At 38.9% G+C, this 22,420-nt stretch overlaps 4 protein-coding genes across 4 annotated transcripts; 2 read left to right on the top strand and 2 right to left on the bottom strand.

Moving 5' to 3' along the window:
• Positions 1 to 4,683: 4,683 nt before the first annotated feature.
• LOC110935541 (beta-glucosidase 18) lies at positions 4,684 to 8,208 on the top strand. The gene is made up of 11 exons (XM_022177920.2): positions 4,684 to 4,967; positions 5,036 to 5,161; positions 5,244 to 5,319; positions 5,420 to 5,494; positions 6,143 to 6,230; positions 6,352 to 6,604; positions 6,681 to 6,796; positions 6,882 to 7,134; positions 7,222 to 7,324; positions 7,568 to 7,673; positions 7,856 to 8,208. The coding sequence occupies exons 1-11, from the start codon at positions 4,833 to 4,835 to the stop codon at positions 8,043 to 8,045; spliced, it is 1,521 nt and encodes a 506-aa protein (XP_022033612.1). The 5' UTR covers positions 4,684 to 4,832; the 3' UTR covers positions 8,046 to 8,208.
• A 1,430-nt stretch (positions 8,209 to 9,638) lies between these two features.
• Positions 9,639 to 15,192, top strand: LOC110935542 (COP1-interacting protein 7). Its single transcript, XM_022177921.2, has 8 exons — positions 9,639 to 9,906; positions 10,870 to 11,043; positions 11,124 to 11,239; positions 12,175 to 12,224; positions 12,307 to 12,350; positions 12,429 to 12,581; positions 12,649 to 13,870; positions 13,942 to 15,192. Exons 1-8 carry the CDS (start codon positions 9,848 to 9,850, stop codon positions 14,974 to 14,976), a joined length of 2,853 nt encoding a protein of 950 aa, XP_022033613.1. The 5' UTR covers positions 9,639 to 9,847; the 3' UTR covers positions 14,977 to 15,192.
• A 396-nt stretch (positions 15,193 to 15,588) lies between these two features.
• LOC110932740 (uncharacterized mitochondrial protein AtMg00810-like) lies at positions 15,589 to 17,697 on the bottom strand. Its single transcript, XM_022175997.1, has 3 exons — positions 17,229 to 17,697; positions 16,513 to 17,132; positions 15,589 to 15,627 (listed from the first exon to the last, which is right to left on the bottom strand). Exons 1-3 carry the CDS (start codon positions 17,695 to 17,697, stop codon positions 15,589 to 15,591), a joined length of 1,128 nt encoding a protein of 375 aa, XP_022031689.1.
• Positions 17,698 to 19,666: 1,969 nt separating this feature from the next.
• Positions 19,667 to 20,479, bottom strand: LOC110932742. The gene has a single exon (XM_022175999.1). The coding sequence runs from the start codon at positions 20,477 to 20,479 to the stop codon at positions 19,667 to 19,669; it is 813 nt and encodes a 270-aa protein (XP_022031691.1).
• Between the last annotated feature and the right edge of the window lie 1,941 nt (positions 20,480 to 22,420).

Below are 22,420 nucleotides of genomic sequence, written 5' to 3'. Positions count from 1 at the left end.
ATTGGTGATAGTGACGAAGATGATGAAGAGGAAGATGTCAAAGATGAGAAAGTCTATTCTACGAGCAGTCATGGTTCTGGTAAAGATGATGATGATGATGATGCTCAGACTGGTACAGGGTTGAAAAGAATGTTGATGATTTGATGAACGATTTAGTGAATGAAGAATCAGGGGAAGCTGATAGACAGGGGGAGTCAGGTGATGCATAGAATGTTCAACAAGCTCAGAAGTTGATTCTGAGATTGGATACTTATCGTGAAGAAGGAGAGCATTTCCATACTTACACGTTGGAAGCAATTAAAGAAATGACTCGCTTGGTGAATCCTGACTTTAAATTCGATTTTGAAGAAGAAATGAACGCCGAGTTTGAAGAAGAGTTGAATGCCTTTGACATAAATCAGCAGTCTGAGTATGAGTATCGATATGTTGAAGAGGCTGACTTGTATGATAGAGTCGAAGTCGAAGATTGGACAGATGACGAAAGTGTTAGTGAAGATACCTCACAGTTGCCAACGTTGATGGAATTCTTTACTGAGGAGAATCATGATGAGCTGCGAAGAAAAGTTGCTGAAATTTTGAAAGATAAAAACTTTGACGGCACTCAAAAAGATATGGCAAAGGAAGAATGAAAGAAATGGTTCAAAGTTAGTCACGAGAGGAAGTTTAAACGACCTTTGAAGCATTATCAACGTGATAGAAGCGTATCTCTCGGTGACATCATTAGCTGGGGTTTCTTACCTCAGATTAATGCGTATGCGATAAGAAGAGAATGTGGCGTGCAATATTTTGAGAAGTTACATGATAATATGTCACTTCCATGGTGGGATGTGGATGAATTGTCAAAAGTTAGAACTCTGGGATATCATGTCAGGAAGAACGACATTGGTATGTGGGGATTGATAAAGTTCGAGGCTTTAAGAGACTTCAAATACTGGAAGCCACACTATCCGAAGAGAGTTACGAGGAGAGATCCAGTGACAGGTGTTGAAGAGACGATACTGAACGTGAAAAAGCCTAAAACGATGAAGACTATACCAGTGCCATCAATGGAGCAAGAGTTTTACGGCTTCATGGGCTGGGTTTATAGTTGTATTACTACTGAAGCAGTGATTACTTACAGAGCAGGTGGAGAATTGAGAGAGATTCATGTATATGATCCTATGTGCTTGTGAATTGCTCTGCAAAGGATATCGAATGTCTTTTCATAAACAAAATTCACTATCAGCCAGAGGACAGAGAGCAGGCCATGCAATTTCAGCGAGTTGCAACCCTTTGCTTTCAGAAAAGTATCAACTCTGAAAGTAAATGGAAGTCTTCATGGTGGTCGCTCGAGGAGAAAGTCAAGAGAAAAGCTGCTCGTGAACGTCAAAAGCTTGATGAGAACATAGGCAAATGGATGCACATTCAAGCTGAAGAGGATAAGAAGAGAAAGAAAGAGAACGACATGATAAGGAACACGCTTAGGAGGAAGCCTAAGCAGCACGAAGAAAAGTTCAAGTCGTTGTGAAGACCCGAAGACCAAGATTGAAGACTGCGGCTGTATCTAAGGGGGAGTTTGTTGGTGCACGAATGTCTAAAGCATGCGTCTTAGTCTTAGTTGTTCAATGTATAGGGTCTAGATGTGTTAATTATGTATTGTATAGGGGTTAATATGTAAATTTGGGTTTGTAATGTTGAGATTTCGCTTTTATGGACATTGTGTCATATGAGCGAAATCCCATCAAGATGATTTCGCTCATATGTACATGTCCTATAAGCGAAACCCTGTCCCCTATAAATACCCAAGTTGTTTTCTCATTTTGCACGTTCATGTCTCCCGTGTAGCCGAACTGCTGCTCGTGTATTTTGTGAAAGATAAATGAGAAAACTGTTTTAAAGTGATTTCTTTCTGTTTCTACTCCATTTCTGCTTTGATTCATGCCGATTTTGTATTTCCGCTGCATTTTCGGTAGTTGCTAGCTCTGATTGACTCAAACGACTGTCAATAACGGTCCTACAGCTTGTATGTTATGTTAACACAGTGATTGTTGCCTGACACCTTAGCAACGATAGTACTATAGTTTGGACTCAGCACCTGTCGTGGACAGGGGTTGTTAAGGGCTTTACTTCACATGTCCCAGTGGGGATATGTGTTGCGCATTCTACAACTCGCAGTCACGTCTGTGCATATATCTATGTCGATAACCTACTTGCCTTCACTTTGTACATGTTATATGCTGGTTATGCGTAAACGATTTTGAACTCTATTATTATTATCAAACTTGTATGCTCACCTTTACACTATGTGTATTGACCTCTATTTTAACGTATGTGATAGGTGTTTGAATGCTTAGGATGTTGTGCTTACCTGCTTTAGTGGAATCAAGTAGGGAGGAGTCAAGAAACAAACCAAAACAATTTATTTATTTTGAATCTGAGCTGGCGGAACAGAACTATTTGTCTTTGATTTGTCTGTAATAACTATGCTACTTGTTATGTCATGGTATGGGACGTGATGCTTAAATAATTGGTAATCGTAGTTGTTATGGAAACTCCTGGACAATCTGTTTCGCTCAGTGCCGCGCCCCAATGTTTCCGCCATCGGTTGGGGTGTGACAACATAACTGTCCTTAATTACAGTCGTCAGTTTGTAGACCACAAGTATGTTCTCATCAAGCCAATCCAATGTAATTTTCAACCATGAAGACCAGTTATCAACATATCAGATCCGACAAAAAACAAACAAATTTATCAATTGTAGCCCCGGTAACAAATCGATTAAATCAAAACAAACAATCATTAACTGCGAAAACCAGTTATCAACAGATCCACAGATCCGACTGTCCCCCCCTCTATCTGTCGTATCCTAAATGCAGATCTGAAATGGTGGAAGAAATCTAAGGTTAGTTTGGTGTGAAAAGGGAAACCGGATTAAGAAAAGAAGATGCCAGTGGAAGAAATCTAGGGTTAGTTTGGTGTGAAAGGGAAACACGATTATAGAGTATTAGGATTTGTGAATGAGAAGGCGGATGAAAAAAAAGGGGGAAATTATAAGAGGAAACGAATTCCCGCTCAAAATTTTATTCTCTGGATTAAGAGGATGTCCACATCAGAATTTTGAAGGCCTAAAAACATGTCATGTGGGTAAAATGTATTATTATAGGAGAAAAGTGCCTAAATAGTCCCTGTGGTTTGCCTATTTTTCACCTTTAGTCCCTAACTTTCTAAAATTACACCTATAGTCCCCAACTTTTGCAATTTCGTTCTCGGATAGTCCCTGGTGTGGATGTGGGTTAGTTTTCTCAGTTAAGTGGGTGTGAAATTACTTACCCTTCATATAAAACAAAATAAATAACTAAGTATTAAAAAAATATATTTATGGGACCCACTTGTAATAAAACAAATAACAACCCCAACCCAACCCAACCCCACCCCACCCCCACCTTTCTCTCATTCTTTCTCTTTGTTTCTGCACCACCATCAACAAACACCCTCTGTTTTTTTTCACCACTATCGAACCACCGGAAAACCCAACCACCATTGAACCACCGAAAAACCGACCAAGTACCACCGCCTTTAACCACCATTATACCACCGAAAAAGAAAATCGTAACGGAGTAATCTGACTGGCGTCGACGGGGAGTTGCAGAGGGCAGCGTAACTTGACTGGTTCGACGGGGAGTTGCAGAGGGCAGCGTTACTTGACTGGTTCGACGGGGAGTTGCAGAGGGAAACGTTAGCATTTTAAGGTGAAACAAGAATCCGTCGGTCAAGCCATCGACGATCTTGGAGCTACCGTCTCACCACCGTCGTAATCATTACCACTACCATCATAATCATAACCATCGCCACATCACCATCGCTACCACAACACCACCCTCAGAACTCGCTCGAATCCGTCGGCCGCCATCGACGATCTCGGAGCCACCGCCATTGATATTATTACTCACGGTAAGGATTCAATTCTAGCCGTTGATTATTCTGTTTCTGATAATAATATTATTGATGATAGTGAGACTAGATGCACAAATTAGAATGATTTAGAGTAATATGAATACGTATTTGAAGGAGGTTGAGGATGTAGTGGAGTTTAATGAGTGGAAGCAAAGGTTTGATGTTGGTGAGAAAGTGTAGGAGATTGATGAAGTTGTGGCGGGGATGGTTGTGGCAGTGGTGGTTACGGTGAAGTGGGGGGGGGGGTAGATGGTGGTGGTGGTTGAAGGTGGAGATGGTGGTGGTGGTGTGGAGTGGGGTGGGGAAGATGAAGTGGGTAGGGTGGGTGGTGGGTCCCACATAAATTGTAAAATATTAATTATATTTCTTTTAACTTTTTAGTTATTAATTTGACATTAAGGGTATTTTTGTCATTTCACACGCACCTAACACAAAAAACTAACCCCCATCCACGTCAGGGACTATCTGAGAACGAAATTCAAAAAAATGGGGACTATAGGTATAATTTTAGAAAGTTAGAGACTAAAGATGAAAAATGAACAAACCACAGGGACTATCTGAGACTAGCGAATAAAAACATTAAATTTTTTAGACAATTATTGGATAAAGGTGTTAGGTGACAGATAAATAGTGGTTGATAATATAACGAACCCAATAAATTGATTATGGTGGGTCCATAATTCATGATCTTTAACATATGACCTATGTTTTATACTCTATTTGCCAATAGTCATATAATTTATATTATTGCATGGAAAAGTAATATTTTATCACGTTTCATAATGAAATACTATCTGTCTTTTAGCAGCTTTAGTTTTTCTTCCAACTGTCATTGATGGTGTAATAAGATTCGGTAGCCCAACTGCACTACTACAAGTACAGCACATCTACAAACTGATATGAATGATATAATGATTGGTTTTGTGCTACTGTTGTTGCTTGTAGCAGCACAGGCATCAATCAATGGAGATACTATAAAAAGATCAGATTTCCCAGATGGGTTTCTGTTTGGAGTCTCTACTTCCGCCTATCAAGTCTGTTATCCTTTTTCAACTGCTCACAAATTGGATTTCTGTTAGCTAATGATCATGGTGTGTTGTAGATTGAAGGGGCTTATCTTGAAGATGGTAAAAGTGTCAACAATTGGGATGCTTTTTCGCTCTCGCCAAGCAACATTGAAGATGGGGGGAACGGATTCGTTGCCGATGATCACTACCATCGCTACCTGGTATCTATGTTTCGGCTCAAGTTTTTCAGTTATTTATAAACTTTACAAGAATTATTACCATAGAAGATATGTTATGTTGTAGGAGGATATAGAGACCATACAGTCTCTTGGTGTAGATGCTTACCGCTTCTCTATATCGTGGGCTAGAATTCTTCCAAGTATGCATACAAAATTTATAACTTTTTGAAAGGATAAGATATATTCTTGTTTTTTTTGTTTTTTTTTTTTTTAATCCAAGATCTCGTTGAATTGTATCAGGAGGAAGATTTGGTGAGGTTAATCCAAATGGGATTTTGTTCTATAACAAAATATTAAATGATCTTTTACTGAGAGGTAATTATATGGCAATGCGCCAATGCTCCTTTCATCAATAGTCAATACCTAGACTTTCCGGGTCAATGAAACAGTTTAGGAAGTCTTATGTATTAGAAATAAACTTAGAAACCATAGATTGTTTGATCCATTTTTTAATGGCTAATGTTATTCTCACAAACTCTTATATTTACAAATAAATTATCCTTACTTGGGATTGAACCCAAAACCTCCCACTAAGAGGCAAGAGCCTCTACCAAGTGAGCTAGCCCCACTTGGCTGATATATTTTTTACTTATTTGACCTGTTTGAAGTAGAACGGCAAATTTGAACGGCAAATACTCGTCCATTAGTTTTTTTTTTTTTTTGAACGGCAAATTTGAATCACTGACGGACCACTGAAGTATCATCGTGCCACCAGCGGAACCACCCGATCATATCCATCTCCACTAGGCATAATGCCTATACATCAATTCAGGAGGAAACCTAATTAATGAGGGAAAAACCCCTTGTGGGAATCGAACCCAGGACCTATTGGTCACAAAGTCTTATCCCACCCCCAAGATGCCACTAGGCTATAAAGCCATGGCCGACTCGTCCATTAGTAGATGGATAGGAACCATCACTTCAAAATTAATACGCTAACCATAAATTACAACTACCGCGCAGGAATTACACCATTTGTAACAATTTACCATTTTGATTTCCCTCAAGAACTTCAAGAGCGATATGGGTCGTGGCTCAGCCCGTTAATGCAGTAAGTAAAAGTGAACTCATTTCATATGTTCAACTCAAAAACACAAAAACATGACCCTTTTTAATGTTTTTTTTTGTTGGTTTTAATTTTTTTCCTTTGTTTTAAATTTTAATGTTTTTAGGGAAGATTATGTCCACTTTGCAGAAACATGCTTCAAGAACTTTGGTGACAGAGTAAAGCATTGGATCACTATCAATGAGCCAAATTTATTTACACAAATGGCCTATAAAAATGGAAAGTATCCTCCTGCCCGTTGTTCACCACCGTTTGGCAATTGCTCAGCTGGAAATTCAGACGTCGAGCCTCTAATTGTTGTGCATAACATGCTATTAGCACATGGAAAGGCTATGAAGATATACCGAAGAAATTATCAGGCAATCAATCCACATAAAAGTTGACTTTTTTTAACTATGCCATGAATATTCGTTGACTAAATAAATGTATGTGCAGCAAAAACAAGGTGGGATAGTTGGCATTGTTGTAGATTGTTTAATGTATGAGCCTCTGACAGATAATGATCTTGATCAAGAAGCTGCTAACAGGGGTCTCGCTTTCTATATTGGCTGGTATGTTATATATAGTTATATACATATATATTTTTGAATTTTCATTATAAAACCCAACAAAATCTGTTTGTGTTATGTTAAATAGGGTGTTGGACCCGCTAATTTTTGGTGATTACCCATCGGAGATGCGCCAGTATCTTGGAAATCAACTGCCAAGATTTTCCAGTGCAGAAAGTAACTTTATGAAAGACGGTATTGACTTTATTGGGGTCAACCATTACACAACTGCATATGCAAAAGATTGCATTAATTCTACTTGTAGTTTAACGGGAAACCGCGCAATTAATGGCTTTGTGGATACGACTAGAGAACGTGATGGTATTCCAATTGGTGAACCGGTATGTAGGAAGTAATGAAGTATGAACTCTTTTGGCCTCATTTACTGTTGGTTTTTCATTCGTTTCATTGTTTAGTTGCGTTGACAGACGGGAATAGAAGTATTGCGCGTAGTTCCAAGAGGCATGCGGGAAATGATAGAGTATCTAAAGAAGAGATATGACAACAAACCCATGTTTGTCACTGAAAATGGTATGCTAAAATAGTGTGATGTTGACTTTTTGAATTTGGTCAACCCTGATGCTTACACATCTAAAGTTGATATGGATTTTATTATTAGTTAAACAGTATTTTTCAAAAGCTGTAATGCTTTTGTCAAAATCTTATTGCAAGTACTGGAATTTATATCGGTTTCGATGTTCAGAAGCAAGCCCTTTTGACCTCTAAAGTCAATCATCGTTTCGGTGATTTAATCCATGTGTTATCCTGCTGTAGGGTATTCTGAACCGTTAGCGGAAAATGAAAATCAGAATGTACTTCAAGACAACAAGCGCGTAGAATATCACAAAATGTACTTGTCTTCTTTGGCCCAAGCAATCAGGTAATTACATCATTTTTTAACTTAAAAATAAGTTTTTGTAAAGGTGGAAATGAGCTGGGCAGGGTAAGGGATTTGGGCCAAGTTGGGTATCTTTTGGGCCGGGTAACGGGTCATTAGCAATTCAAAATTTCACCACTACAATAACTTTTGTTGACTATTCTAAAAAAACATCATATTGGCAGTGATGGTGCTGATGTAAGAGGATATTTTGTGTGGACACTTATGGATGATTTTGAATGGGTTCATGGGTACCTTCCCACATTCGGGTTGCACTATGTTGATCGCGAAACACTAAATCGGATCCCCAAGTTGTCTGCAAAATGGTATCAAGATTTTTTGAACCCGCGATATATTAGAGAATATATTAGTTAGAGTTTTAGTACAGTTGCCACTTGCCACAACCATATTGTATAAATGGGCTTATGTATAGTAGGGTTCTCATGTTACACCTATTCATAGTTGTGTAATAGATAACACCTACATGTTCATTGTTTAGACTAAAGAATTGAATAAAAGATTCATAAAGATTTGTTTAGACTTCAAACCAAAAAAAAAGTGTTGTAAATCTCTTTATATGCATAATTACATAGGATCGTTGATCGTTCGGCATTTTCAAAATCATCGTTTTCTTGTTGCTTGACTCCTTCAATTTAAATTATCACGGATAGATAGAGTCGTCGAAGCAAATGTATACAAATTTATATTGTAAAACCAAATTCAAAATTTGTGGTTCCACTTATTCCAATTTTGATGTAATATCTTAAATCTTGAGACCCAATTATCCCACATTTTTATGTTAGATATATAAATATTCATTAAAAAAATTATGAAGTCGGGTGGAGAGCCCTTGCCAATGTGACCCACCCAACCTAACTTGGTTGCCACCAACTTAAGACACTCAAGTTTCTCATGTAAAGTAGAAAGAAAAAATATGCTAGAAAACACTCATGTTTCTGTTTATTAAATTATTCCAATTAATTTATTTAATTGGTTTTGAACACAAAATTAGTGCAAAAGTTGATCAAGATGATTGGTGGTGAATCCATGAATTTTTTCCACCGGGTTGATTTTCTTTGTTGCTCGGATATTTATAAACTCAACGTCTGAATTTTACGTTCAAGTCAAGTCAAATATGTATTAATAAATTGGCATTGCAACCAATAAAACTAAAACGACGATTAGGTTTTTTTGCTAATTATAACCACAAAAATATAATAATATGTTCAATAGTCATGAGAAAGAATAATGGAAGTAATTAATAATTCATACTCATTATTCTCTCTTTTCACTTTATTTTGAAATGCAACATGTATAGATTAATCTATTCTAACTAAATGAAAAAATATCGAGGCCAACATTGAATCGCGAAACTATATAATATATTAGTATACGTTAGAGATAAAAATAAGTGTTAGGATATAATAAAACAACTGTATTTATGTTTGAACTAGAGTAATTATTATTATGCTACTTCGTAATTAGCGTAGTAATAATTACTATAATTCAAGCATAAGTACTTTAGTTATTCGAACTATTCACATGTTAACCTCACCAGGAAATTACCAAATAGACAGTTGACGACGAAACAAATCACCAAAATAGTACTTAACTTTTAAACGCCGGCTAAGCTGTCAAATTTGTTGTCTAAGCTGACAAAAAACACCGGCTAAGCCGTAACGGACAATAAATGTCTATTTTAGTGATTTGCTTGGTCAGCTTGATTATTTTGATGATTTTCCCTAATCTCAATTTGTACCAAATCCCATTAGTAACTAAAAAAAAAAAAAAAAAAAAAAAAAACCAGCTGTGTTATATGCTAGGTCCATGATTATGAGTTATGACTAAGATTTTTTTTTTTAGGATAAACTTGAAAGTGAAAACATAACCTAACAAGAAAACGATGGAAATTAGCTTCATTTGTACATGTAAAGTGGTTGAAGTGGTTGCTGCTATATATAAAGTGGTTACTTTTTTCATCACAATGCTTCTATCCATTCCAACTATGTCGGAAAAGTGATGATCAAGTAAAACAAGAGAAGTGTCATTATCAGAATCAGTTCAGAAAATATCCCACCAATATTCGATTTGATCATGATGTGTTTGGTGGTTCTGAATCACTCCTAAAAGCCATTAGTTCATTGTTGTGGTGGATAGAAGTAGAAGTTAGAACAAAGATGGATTCGAGAATTCGGTTAGATTATGCTCTGTTTCAGCTCACCCCTACGAGAACAAGGTACACTAATTCTAGTTTTAAATTTGGTTGTGTTATGTTTTTCTTATGTTTTTGACATTTTGGTTTATGATTTGGAAGATGTGATTTGCTTAATGCTTATGCTCTGTTTTTTACACATTTTTAAGGGAAACTTTGTAATTTTTGAATGAATAAAACCTTGCATGAGGTGCGAGGAGTTCTAAATTTGGTAGGTTTGCTAAGTTTTTGAAATTACAAATTAAAAAGGAAATACTGAAAGTAAGGACATAATTAGACACGCGAATTAATTCAATCAAAGATTCAAGCGTTTTATGCTAAAAAAGAAAATGCTGAAATTTGACAAATTGGGGGAAATTCATGGTTGGCGAAATCGGAGCTTTAAATCGACGAAATTGGGCTTAAAATTGGGTTTAAACACCTACAATTGTTTGCTACAAGATCTGGCTCGTCAAGACCTTTCTGTTACTCCAACCATAGCCCAAGTTACAACCGTTTAAACTTTGCGGTCACTTTGCCCTGTTTCCCCTTGTCAAGTTTGTCCATGTAAGAGTCCGCCAATTCGCCTATGGCTTTATAGCCTAGTAACATTTAGTGGTGGGATAAGACTTTGGGATCAATTGGTCCTGGGTTCGATTCCCACATGGGGGTTTTTCTTATATTTATGGGTTTCCTCCTGAATTGGTGTATATGTATTATGCCTAGTGTAGATGGATATGATCGGGTGGTTCCGTTGGTGGCACGATAATACTCCAGTGGTCCGTCAGAGATCCAAATTTGTCGTTCAAAAAGAAAAAAAAAAGAGTCCGCCAATTCTTGGACCACTACTCATCAATTTTTACTTATCCTTTTAACATTTGAAAGATATGATTTGGTTATGCTATGTTTTTCTTATCCTCTTAACATTTTGGTTTATGACTAGAAGATATGATTTGCTTATACTTTGTTTTTCTTATCCTTTTAACAATTTGGTTTATGGTTTTGAAGATGTGATTTGATTATATGTGCTGGTGATTGCAAAGAAAAGCTTACATCTGGACTATTGGAACCTTTTGTTTCTCATCTCAAGTTTGCCAAAGATGAGGCTTCAAAAGGGGGTTACTCCATAACACTTTCTGCACCTGATTCTGCTTCCTGGTTCACCAAATCCACACTTGAAAGGTTTCTTGTTCTTCTTAAATGGTCTGTTGGTAGTGGTGGTTCTTTGATGTGGTATCTTTTGTTCTGTGTTTTGGTATTAGATTTGTGAGGTTCGTAAGCACGCCGGAGGTTCTTGAAAGATTCGTCACGATTGAGAATGAGATCAAGAACATAGACTGCTCCATAAACAACAACAATGCATCATCAGACTCACAATGTGTGTATTCTTTACTTATGTTTCATTAGTGTTATAATCAATCCAACCATCCAATCAGAAGTAAGTTGCCGGTTGAGCTTGTTTGAGATTTATATAGTTCGGTTTTGACGGTTTAACGGTTCAAATCCGGCCTTGTAAACTCATCCATTCATTTAACCTTTTTTTATTTTACTCCCGTTTTGCTCCCTGTGGTTTGGTCACTTTAACGGTTTTGCTCCAAACCTATAAAAATAGCCATTTTACTCCCTGATGTTTCGGTTTTTTTGCCAGTTTGCTCCCCGCCTCTAACTCCATCCAAATTGTTTGTTTTTCCATTTTGCTCCCCGCAGGGAGCAAACTGGCAACAAAACCAAAACATCAGGGAGTAAAATGACTATTTTTAAAGGTTTGAGGCAAAACCGTTAAAGTGACCAAACCACAGAGAGCAAAACGGAAGTTTACTCTTTTATATTTTTCATTTTTTGAATATGTAGTAATGTATTCTTCAACCAACTTTTACATGTTAAAATTCAATACAATGTTACAAACTAATGATTTAAAAACCTGGCCCCTCCAACCGGCGGCCGACCCACCCAATCCGGCTGGTCTAGTTTAGACATAAGCGTTTACCGAAACCGTATTTAACAATAACTATGAGATAGCTGGATGTACTATTTCAAAGTGTTTATCTCCGTGATTTAGAATTCATAACCAAATAATCAGAAAATAAATGCGATTGACTGTTAGGTAATTTTACATTTGTAGTAAATGATCAGTTTTGTTAGAGTCATCTGCTTCTCAAAATTGATAATTTTCATCCTGAAAAATTAATTATCAAACACTTCTCCAAACACCACCTTAGATTCAATCTATTAGATTCTTCCTTAACTCATCTATTTTGATTTTTAAAGTTAAAATCAAACAAATGACAAATGTTTTTAATTTTTCTCACGTAGCTATCTACGGTTTGGATGAGCACTTCAACAAATCAACTTTTTCTTACAAGGTATACTTCATTCTCTGCACATTTTGCTTCAATTTCAAGTCTTCTCTGCTTCTCATACATTTCCACTTTTAATACATTTTAGCATGAAGATAACACAACTGATACCCTCCATGAAGAAGATCCCAAGTAACGTATACTTGTATTAAGATTGTTTTATTTGTTCTTTCTAATTTTTCGTCTAAAATGTTCCAATATCATGAATAGGTTTCATCTTCAGCGTGTTCTGGAAACTAGAAAGGCGGTACTTCAAAAAGAGCAAGCAATGGTCTATGCACGCGCTTTAGTTGCAGGGTTCGAGACAGATATCCTACAAGATCTCATATGTTTCGCGGATGCGTTTGGATCTCCTCGTTTAAGGTACAAACATGTTTTTATTCCACAGTAAAACATATTCAAGAATGAACTAATACTAGTGTTACAACAGGGACGCATGCTTAAACTTCATCGAATTGTGTAATACAAAGAGCGAAGATAGAGTCTGGATGGATGAGGTGGCAGCAATGCAGGCGTACTCTCGTTCACAATACGCTTATCTGGAAGATGATCTTGGTCAAGAACTTAGGATTAACGTCCCAAATAGTAATTTTGTTACCAACAAACCGAATGGTTCCGTTGATGGCATAAGTAACGAAAGTCATCATCCGCAGTATATGCATTCTTATCAAGGGGGGCCCATGTTTCACCCTTCATATCAAGGGTACCCCTTTCCATATTATCAAGGGAATCATCCGTGGCCTCCGGGTATGGAAGATTCTAGAAGTAGAGGGAGACGTTCACGCAAGAAAAGATCACAAGATTTGACCCAAGATGGTAAGTTTGACTCTAGCGATTCTAGTTCTGGAAGTGATTCCGGTAGCTACAAAAGGAGTTCGAAGAAGAAAGTTATAATAAAAAATATTAACTACATCACTTCTGCCAAAGATGAAGAATCGGAACACGAATCTGATGCCACTCATGAGGGCCAAAAGGTAACACAGCAGTGGAATATCTTCCAGAACCTTCTAATGAAGGATGTGGATGACAAAGAGTCCATGGAGGAATACGTTTCCCATAAGTTTGATGATCCGAATACTGTTCCATCTGTAAATCAACCTGAGTTTACCAATGTATCATCCACCATTGGAAAACATGAAGAAAAAGATTGGTATATGAGAAGCCGGCCAGATAAAGAAGTTCATGAGAGAAGTAGAGACATTTTTGAAGACCATATCGAGGTTGTGGAAAGTACAAAAGATGTTCTTGTAGAATATCCTATGACAGTTCAAGATCGATCTTTAAACGAATATGATTCACGGTTTAAAACACATGACAGTTTCATGATTCCGCAGAGTAATCTGGCCCAGAAAAAGGTTGAAGCTGCACGTGTCAATGAGCCGAACGACCTGCACATGGTGCTTGGAAGAGATGCGGCTGGCCAGCAAGCTGTGCCAGCTTGGACTCCAGAAATGGAGTCAGACAGTACTAATAGTAAGATTGTTAAAATGGATTCTCCTGAAGTCAACAACTCAAAGACGAAAGCTTTGGTTCAGAAAGGTCTTGAAAAAAAAGGTTCCACTATTGAAGCAAAGTCGAAAGCTTTAGCTGGATCAAGAAAGAAGACACCTATCGCGACCAAAACAACATTAATGAGGGGTAGATCAGAGAAGGTACTTAAAGTTGCAACCTTATATTTTTTTTAATTATTGTAATTTTGATCTTATTGGTCATTTTCACATAGGAGGAAGAAAAAAGAAAGAGAATGGAGGAATTATTAGCTCAACGTCAAAAAAGAATTGCTGAAAGAAGTGCTTCTACTGCCAAGACAGCAAAGAACAATAAGCTGAAAGCCCAACTAGCAACGAAGAACGATAAGACAAAAGCCGGCCAACAGACAGCCAAGAACAATAACCCAAAAGCCCAAGTACCGACGAAGAACGATAAGACAAAAGCCCAACAGACAGCAAAGAGCGATAAGCCGAAAGCCCAACTGACTACAAAGAACGATAAGCCAAAAGCCCAACAGACACCAAATAACGATACGCGAAAAGCCCAGATTGCATCACGAGACATGAAAAGTTCAAATAAGAGAGTCATAAGGAGTTCCACCATTGATCGCTTGTCTGCGGCACGTGTAGTTAATCCAAAGGCGATATCTACTAAATCAAAGCCTGATAACAAACCTATGAAACCACCCACCAAAAAGCATGGTGAACCAAAATCTGTTCAAAAGCCTACTAAAGTGTCCGCCAAAGAGAATGGTATATCGCGAACTTTGTTATCCCAAAAGGCAGCTAAAGCGGAAACGAAGAAAGTAAAACCAGATAGAATTAAACCTCTAGAAAAGAACATCGTTTCAAAGAATTCATATGGACCGAAAAAGAAGACCCTTGATCACAACAAACCCAAGCAATTGCCAAAAGCATCCGAAATCAAGAAAACTGGCAATGGGGCTGCTGCTGACATTGGATCATCTACACCTGCATACTCAGATCACACAAAAAGTGTGGGTGAAACATTACATAATAACACATCTTCGGTTGTTCAAAAAGATGTCACTGTTTCAGACAGTAATGGTGGATCAAGCAGTAAAGCTGTTACTTTTAAATTTAATGAGGATATTAATGAAGGTAAGAAAAGCTCTATTGCCAAAGTGAAGCATGAAATTAGTCCTGTGATGGAAAGCAGTACCAAGAAGAAATGGAGCACTCTTGAAACCTCAAGTAAAGCTCTCAGTGGTTTTAAAAAGCTTCTGTCTTTTGGCAGGAGGAGTTGATAGTTTTCTATGGGGATGCACTTAAATGGATGCATCATTGAAGAAGTTGTGATTCAGGAACAATCCCATACCACACACACACACACACACAAAAGAAACCCAAAATTAATAAAATGTAATCTAATAACACATCAATTGGCCATTTGAAAATTCGTTTATTGTTTGCACTACAAAATTTGTAATGAGTTGATTTATCTAACAAAATTATTTGGAATATTGGAATAATCACATATATACAATGTATGCTTCTTGTTAACAAAAGCACATTTTGTATTGATAACACAATAACACATATTAGTGTTGGTGGTTCATGATGACTGTCGTAAGGGTCATGTAAAAACCTAATTAAACTATGTAGATAGCGTAAGTAGGGTATTGTATCCACAGGGAATTTGTGGTTAGTGTTTAACTAGAGAATTATTATATATTAAAGAAAAGCAACTCCCGCCCAGAATCATGATTGCAAGTTTAACACAAAAACCCGTTTACGGATTCATAACACCACATAGACATGGCCTTGGAATTAATGACTTTGATTAATTATTAGGGATAGTTTTTAAGATTCACCATACAACCTAATAATCCATTTATTTATATCAACTACCCACCAATTTACCAACCCGCTAACGATGCAAGTATATCGCCAATACGCTTGATAAATGACAAATAATTCAAATATAAAAAATGTTTACCAAGAATTCAACACAAGTGGTCAAGCTTTACAAGTTAAAAAGAATCTGTAAACAAAGTTTAATGAAAAACAAAGTAATCATTCATCCGGGCAGAAGCCACAAACAAAAAGATAAAGGTAATGTCCTCCAAGTTTCAGATTCTAGGTTTACACAAAACTCAATTTAATCATTAATTGGACACCACATAGACATGGTGCTGAAAAGTCGGTTAATTTAAATGGTAATCAAAAACAGGTCTTTGTCATCAGATTTTTTACAGTTAATTACCCTATTTACTAATGTGAGTCAACCTACTCTATGTCACCCAACAAGCTACAAGGTTTTGTCATCAACCGAGCAAGTTGTAAAGCAAGAACTCAAACACATGCAAATAGTATGAATAAACCAACTCATCAAATTGTTTATACAACGTTGTTGAAACGAATGGATCCTTGATCCTCTCCCTCTTAGGGGTTTCCATTATATAGAAAATTACAATCCCATAAATTTGGGAATATTACAATGATAAGGAAACAATAATAAATACAAAATTATATATACAAATTATGTATCTCTTTATATAGAAAATACAATCCCTGGATCGAAAATCCTCAAAGAGTATCCGTGGCAAGCCTTTGGTAAAGATGTCAACGATTTGGTAGCGAGATGGAACATGGAGAACACGAACTTGACCTTTCTGAACTTTTTCCCGAACGAAGTGTATGTCGAGCTCGATGTGTTTGGTGCGTTGATGCTGAACTGGGTTACATGATAAATAGATCGTGCTGACATTGTCACAGTGAATCAGGGTAGCAGTGGATAAGGGTCGCTGGAGCTCGAGAAGAAGGTTCCGAAGCCAACAAACTTCGGCAACAACATTGGCAATGCCACGGTATTCAGCCTCTGCACTAGAACGAGAGATCGTTGCTTGGCATCTCGAAGACCATGATAGCAAATTATCACCATAATAAACACAGAACCCACTAGTAGAACGTCGTGTGTCAGGGCAACCGGCCCAATCGGCATCAGTATAAGCAATTAAGTGTGGGTCTTTAGAAGGACCAAGTGTCAGGCCGAAAGTAGTAGTGCCATAAATGTACCGAATTATACGTTTGAGGGCATTCCAATGGCCGGTTTTTGGGGCATGCATGTGGATACAGATTTGCTGGACCTCATAACTGATGTCTGGCCTGGTGAACGTCAGATACTGAAGGGCACCTGCGAGACTACGATATAGAGTGGGGTCGTGAAAATCGGTGCCAAAGGCCGAACTAAGCTTGGAGTGGGAGTCAATAGGTGTGTGCACTGGGTTACAGGAGGACATGCCCGCTCGTTCAATGATTTCCTGTGCATATGCTTGCTGTGAGAGGAACATGGTGCTTTTGTATCTCTTTACTGAGAGGCCGAGAAAGAAGCTAAGGGGCCCGAGATCTTTCATAGCAAACTCGGACGCTAGATGAGACAAGAGAGTGGCCCGTAAGGTGTCTGTGGAAGTGACAAGAATGATGTCATCCACGTAGAGAAGAAGATATGCTACTTATGAACCTTGATGAAAAGTGAAAAGAGACGCATCACATTTACTTTGCACGAACCCCAAGGTGATAACATAATCAGTGAACCGTTGATACCACGCCCTTGGTGCCTGTTTCAAACCGTATAAGAACTTCTTAAGCCGATAGACATGATTCGGAAAATCCTTATTCCGAAACCCCATGGGTTGATACATGTATACGGTCTCTTGTAAGTGACCATGCAAAAACGCATTCGTAACGTCTAGCTGATATATTTTCCAATTTTGTGACAAAACAATGGATAGTACCGTACGTATGGTTGCCGGTTTAACAACCGGACTAAAAGTGTCTCCACAATCAATACCAACCTGCTGAAGGCGACCGTCACACACTAGCCTCGCCTTGTAACGTTCTAACGACCCATCAGATTTAAACTTGTGTTTAAATAACCACATGCTTCGAATGACATTCATGTTTGGCAACCTCGGTGTTAATTCCCATGTCTCATTCTTGATAAGAGCATGGTATTCATCAGTCATGGCTTTATACCAAACCGGTATGGACAAGGCATCGGCCGGGTTTTTAGGAATGGGGACAATGGTTGAGACGTTGAGGTTTAGGCGAGTTTTGGGTTTGGTTAAGTCGTCCATAGCGCGTGTGCGCATGGTGCGGGTGGGACGGTTTGGGATGATTGCACATGGTTAGGGGCAGGGGGTATGTAGTGTTGTGAGGGTGCCGTAGGCTGGGTCGGTGAAGTGTGGAGGTTCGGTTGTGGGCTGTGGGCGGACGGGTTGTTGGGTGGTGATGTTTGGGCCGAGAGAAAGGGGTTATTGGGTGGGGATGTTTGGGCCGAGTGTGAAGGAGTATTAGGTGGGGATGTTTGGGCCGCAGGTGAGGGGGTGTTGGGTGGGGTGGTGTGGGCTGAAGGCAAAGGAACAATGGGGTGTTGTGGAGTAATGTGTTGGATATTTGGATGGACATAGGGCCATAAGGCAGGTGAAAAACGGATAAGAAGTCATAGGATGGTGGTGGGTGAATAGTATTAGCAAAGGGGAAGGTTGTCTCGTCAAACGCCACATGCCGAGATATAATAAGTTGTTTTGTTTTAAGATTAAAGCATTTGTACCCGCGGTGGGTGGACAAAGACACAAGGTGTGGATCTGGGGTCGAGTTTGTGGATGGTAGTGGTGGGGGTCAAGGGATAACAAAGGCACCCGAAGACACGCAAGTGGTCATAGGACGGTGTGCGTCGGTAGAGGAGTTCGGTGGGTGTTTGATTTTGAAGGTGTTTGACGGGTAAAATGTTAAGGATGTAAGTGGCGGTTTCAAGGGCATGATGCCAAAAAGTGTTTGGTAGTGAGGCATGGGTGAGGATGGTGCGGACCATATTATTGATAGTTCTAATCATACGTTCCGCTTTACCGTTTTGAGACGAAGTGTGTGGACACGAGCGTCTAAAAAGGATGCCATGGGAGGAAAAGAATGTTTGAAAGGATGTATTTATGTATTCGGTGCCGTTATCACGTTGGAATGTTTTAATGGGTCGTTCAAATTGAGTTGTATTTTGTTTGTGAAATTGACAAAAAGTGGTGTACACTTGTGATTTGTTCGACAAAGGGTAGGTCCATAAAAAACTTGTAGCATCATCAACAAATAATATGTAATATCGATGACCATTAGAACTCAAAATAGGAGAAGTCCACAAATCACTATGAATAAGATCAAAAGGAAAGAAAATACGAGTATCAGAACTAGCAAGGGGTAGTCTAATACTTTTACCAAGTACACAAGATTGACAAAGGTCTTTATTTGAACTTGGAAAATTAATGTAACTAGATGAGTTTAATGAATGTAAAGGTGCCCGTCCAGGATGTCCAAGACGTTGATGCCATAGGCTGGAAGTGATAGCAGCAAAAGTTGTGGGAAAAGTGGTGGTTCCGGGCCCGATCACAAGTGGGTATAGATCACCGCTGCTGTTGCACCGGAGGATAGGGATCCGGCTCTTGTAGTCCTTCACAAGAAAACCAAAGGGGTCAAATTCGATAGAAACAGAATTATCGATTGTGAACCGACGAACTGAAATTAAGTTTTTAAGTAGTTTTGGTGCATAAAGGACGTTTTTAATAACAAGTGGGGGAAAGGGTGGTCGAAGAGTTTGGTTGCCATGTCCAAGAACCGGGATGGCTGAGCCATCACCAACAAGTATTTGTTGTCCCATGCTATTATCAGAAAAAGAATCAAAATTAACAGAGGTGTTAAACATGTTACCTGTGGCACCGGTGTCCATGTACCCGGTTGGTTCCTGTGGCGGAGTTAGAGACATAGCCTGAAGTGCTTGATCAATGTCAGTGGGTATGTAGGCGGTGTGATGAGCTTGGCCCGGTCGCGACCCGAGAATACGTGCGCCATTCGAACTGGTGTTGGGCCGTGGGTTTGATGTAGGGTAGGGGCAAGGGGGAGAGGCCCAATAGTTGGGGTAGGCGGGTTGGCCCAAGGGCCATAGGGTGGCTAGTAGGGTGGGAAAGGGTTGGACCAAGAATTGTAAGAGGGTTGTCCACGTCCCCATTGGTTTCTTCCTCGTCCGCGGGAGCGGTCATAGGTGGGCTCAGTGACTTGTTGGGAGGAGGTGGAGCGAGTAGAGGTGTTTAGAGCCGTGCTAGCAGTTTTAGATGCATGGAGAGTGTTTTCGGCTTTACGTGATTCAACCATGCATAGTTTTGAGCGAGCCGTGTAAAACGGTGGTAGGGGTTCCCGAGCTTGAAGAAGGGTACCGATGCTCTCATATTGTTCAGTGAGTCCTGCAATAAGTTGTAGGACGAGTCCATCATTATCGACCGGGTGACCGACGCTGGCCAACTGATCGGACAGTGTTTTAAGCTCTTGGCAGTACGCGAAGATGCTTTGGAAGTTCTCAAGACGAGTATTCGTAAAGCGGTGGCGCAGGTGGAGAGCACGGGCACTCTTGTTGTCTTGAAAAAGATTTTCAAGAGTGGTCCATGCTTGATGAGCGGTGCGGTTCTTGTCGGGTTCAACAATGGTATGGATAAGGTCCTGAGAAATTGTGCCATATATCCATTGAAGGACAATGGAATCCAGCCTTTCCCATGCGGCGTCGGCGTCCGACTGTTTGTCTTTATCAGCGGCAGCAGGGGTAGCGGGTGGTGGGCGAGGGAGAAGGTGATCATGAACTTGGTAGGCTTTGCAGGTGGTTTTGAAGAGTTCTGACCAAGACGGCCAGTGGCCGGTGTCCATCTCGAGCTTGATGGGGATGATGTTGGTAACACTGGACACAGTAACGGCAGGGTGCAGTTTCGTGTCCATGGTGAAGATGAGGGTGGCTGCGATGTTTAAGAGAAAAAGCAAAAAAAAAAAAAAAAAAGAATGAAAGTGGTGGACGACTGCAGTTTCGTGTCCATGATGAAGATGAGGGTGGCTGCGAAGTTTAGGAGAAAAAGCAATAAAAAAAGAATGAAAGTGGTGGACGACTGTATTAGGGGAAAAGACAAAGAAAAAAGAAATTAGAATGGTGGTTGGCTGTATTAGGAGAAAAAGTCAAAGAGGAATTAGATGGTCGTTGGCTGTTGAGAGGAGAAGCCAGCCGTCGAAAAGAGGGAGGGAGGAGAAAAGATTTGGGGGATTAGGGTTCCTGGTCTCGTAATACCATGAAACGAAAGGATCCTTAATCCTCTCCCTCTTAGGGGTTTCCATTATATAGAAAATTACAATCCCATAAATTTGGGAATATTACAATGATAGGGAAACAATAATAAATACAGAATTATATATACAAATGTATTATCTATTAGTTGTCAATGTCAAAAACAAATCCAACCATGAATAAAACTAAGAAAAGTATTAAACCCTGTGAAGTATGAACCGTACGCTTGGAGGGAAAGTCACCTATGTGTACCGCCTTTTGGCGGCTGCCTTCTCCGTGCGTGCGTCCCACCTCTTGCCACCAAATTCTGGCGTCCCTAACTTCTTTTGTGCGATCCTTTTATAATAAATCCCCTCCAATCTTGCTGCCTTTTTTCTTTCTTTTTAATCCCCGCCAACCGACTTTGAGATGATGTTAATCTACAAAGTACAAACTCACGTTACAAATTAATGGCCCAAGTAAATCTCTTTGTAGGCCCAAATTACTTTTGATTTCTTTTTTCAAAATCACGTGCACAGTATATGATGTGCAATTATCCATCACCAATAATTCTCATGTTATATTTGGCTAGCCATTTCAATTCATCCCATTACTCCACTTCAATTTTGCATTGAGAGTTTATAACCTGGTAACACATATGTGACCATCAACATAATGTAAACAATATATCCATGTTAGTAATTATAAATCTCAAACTAAAAGGATTAATGATATTAATAACAAATAAACATCAATTTGACCTCTGTTTGTTCATCTCAATTTTAACTCAAATGCCCTGATTTAGCCCCACTTCATTTTCAACGAATAAAGTATAAAAATGAATCAACGCAACGTCTTTTTTGCTAATATCAATGCATTTTTATAATAATTAATATTCAATAACGTCTACTCAAACTGCACTGATCAGTTCAGGCCCCACTCCACACACTCTACAAACTCACGTATGTATGTGAAGATATATAACATGCAAAGAATGAAAGAAGCTTGCCGTGATATATTCGCTATTCAAAACAAAGGGTACATAAATAAACAATTCACTATCCTATTTATAATAAAAAAAAAAAAAACAAAGCACGTCATGAAACTTGTTAGGCAACAAACCAACGTTCACATGCATCTCCATCAAACTCGGTCAACTTCTGACACTTTCTTTATTCTTTCAACTTGTAGAGAAAGCCACGACGAATCCAAATAATAACCCGTTAACATGCAGACCCGTAACCCGTAAAACAAATCGAATAACCCAACAAGTGTGGATATAAATAGAAATTATTTAGTAGAAGCCCAAGCCTGTGGGGCTGCCTAGTTGATGGATATGTCACTTGCGGCCCAAGTCATAGACTGGAAGTTTGGACCAAGGGAATTAAATTGGACCCTTAACCCTTTTTTTTGCAAACAAAGAGGGGTGTAAATGGGCGAGTTGAGCCCGGGCTCGGTTAAGCTTGGGCTCTTTGGCTTGATTCTTTTAACGAACCGATATCGAATAACTTACTAGCGGTACAACATATTTACACCTGTAGAGGCCCTTCTCTTTGTTTTTACTTAAAAGTTTATATGCTAAACCATGCAAGCTGTAAATTGTAATTGCTTTTGATGAAATATAT

Source organism: Helianthus annuus, chromosome 3 (assembly GCF_002127325.2).
Source record: "Helianthus annuus cultivar XRQ/B chromosome 3, HanXRQr2.0-SUNRISE, whole genome shotgun sequence".
NCBI lineage: Eukaryota > Viridiplantae > Streptophyta > Magnoliopsida > Asterales > Asteraceae > Helianthus > Helianthus annuus.
The sequence above is the reverse complement of the archived record's forward strand: the minus strand, read 5'-3'. Positions and strand labels throughout refer to the sequence as shown.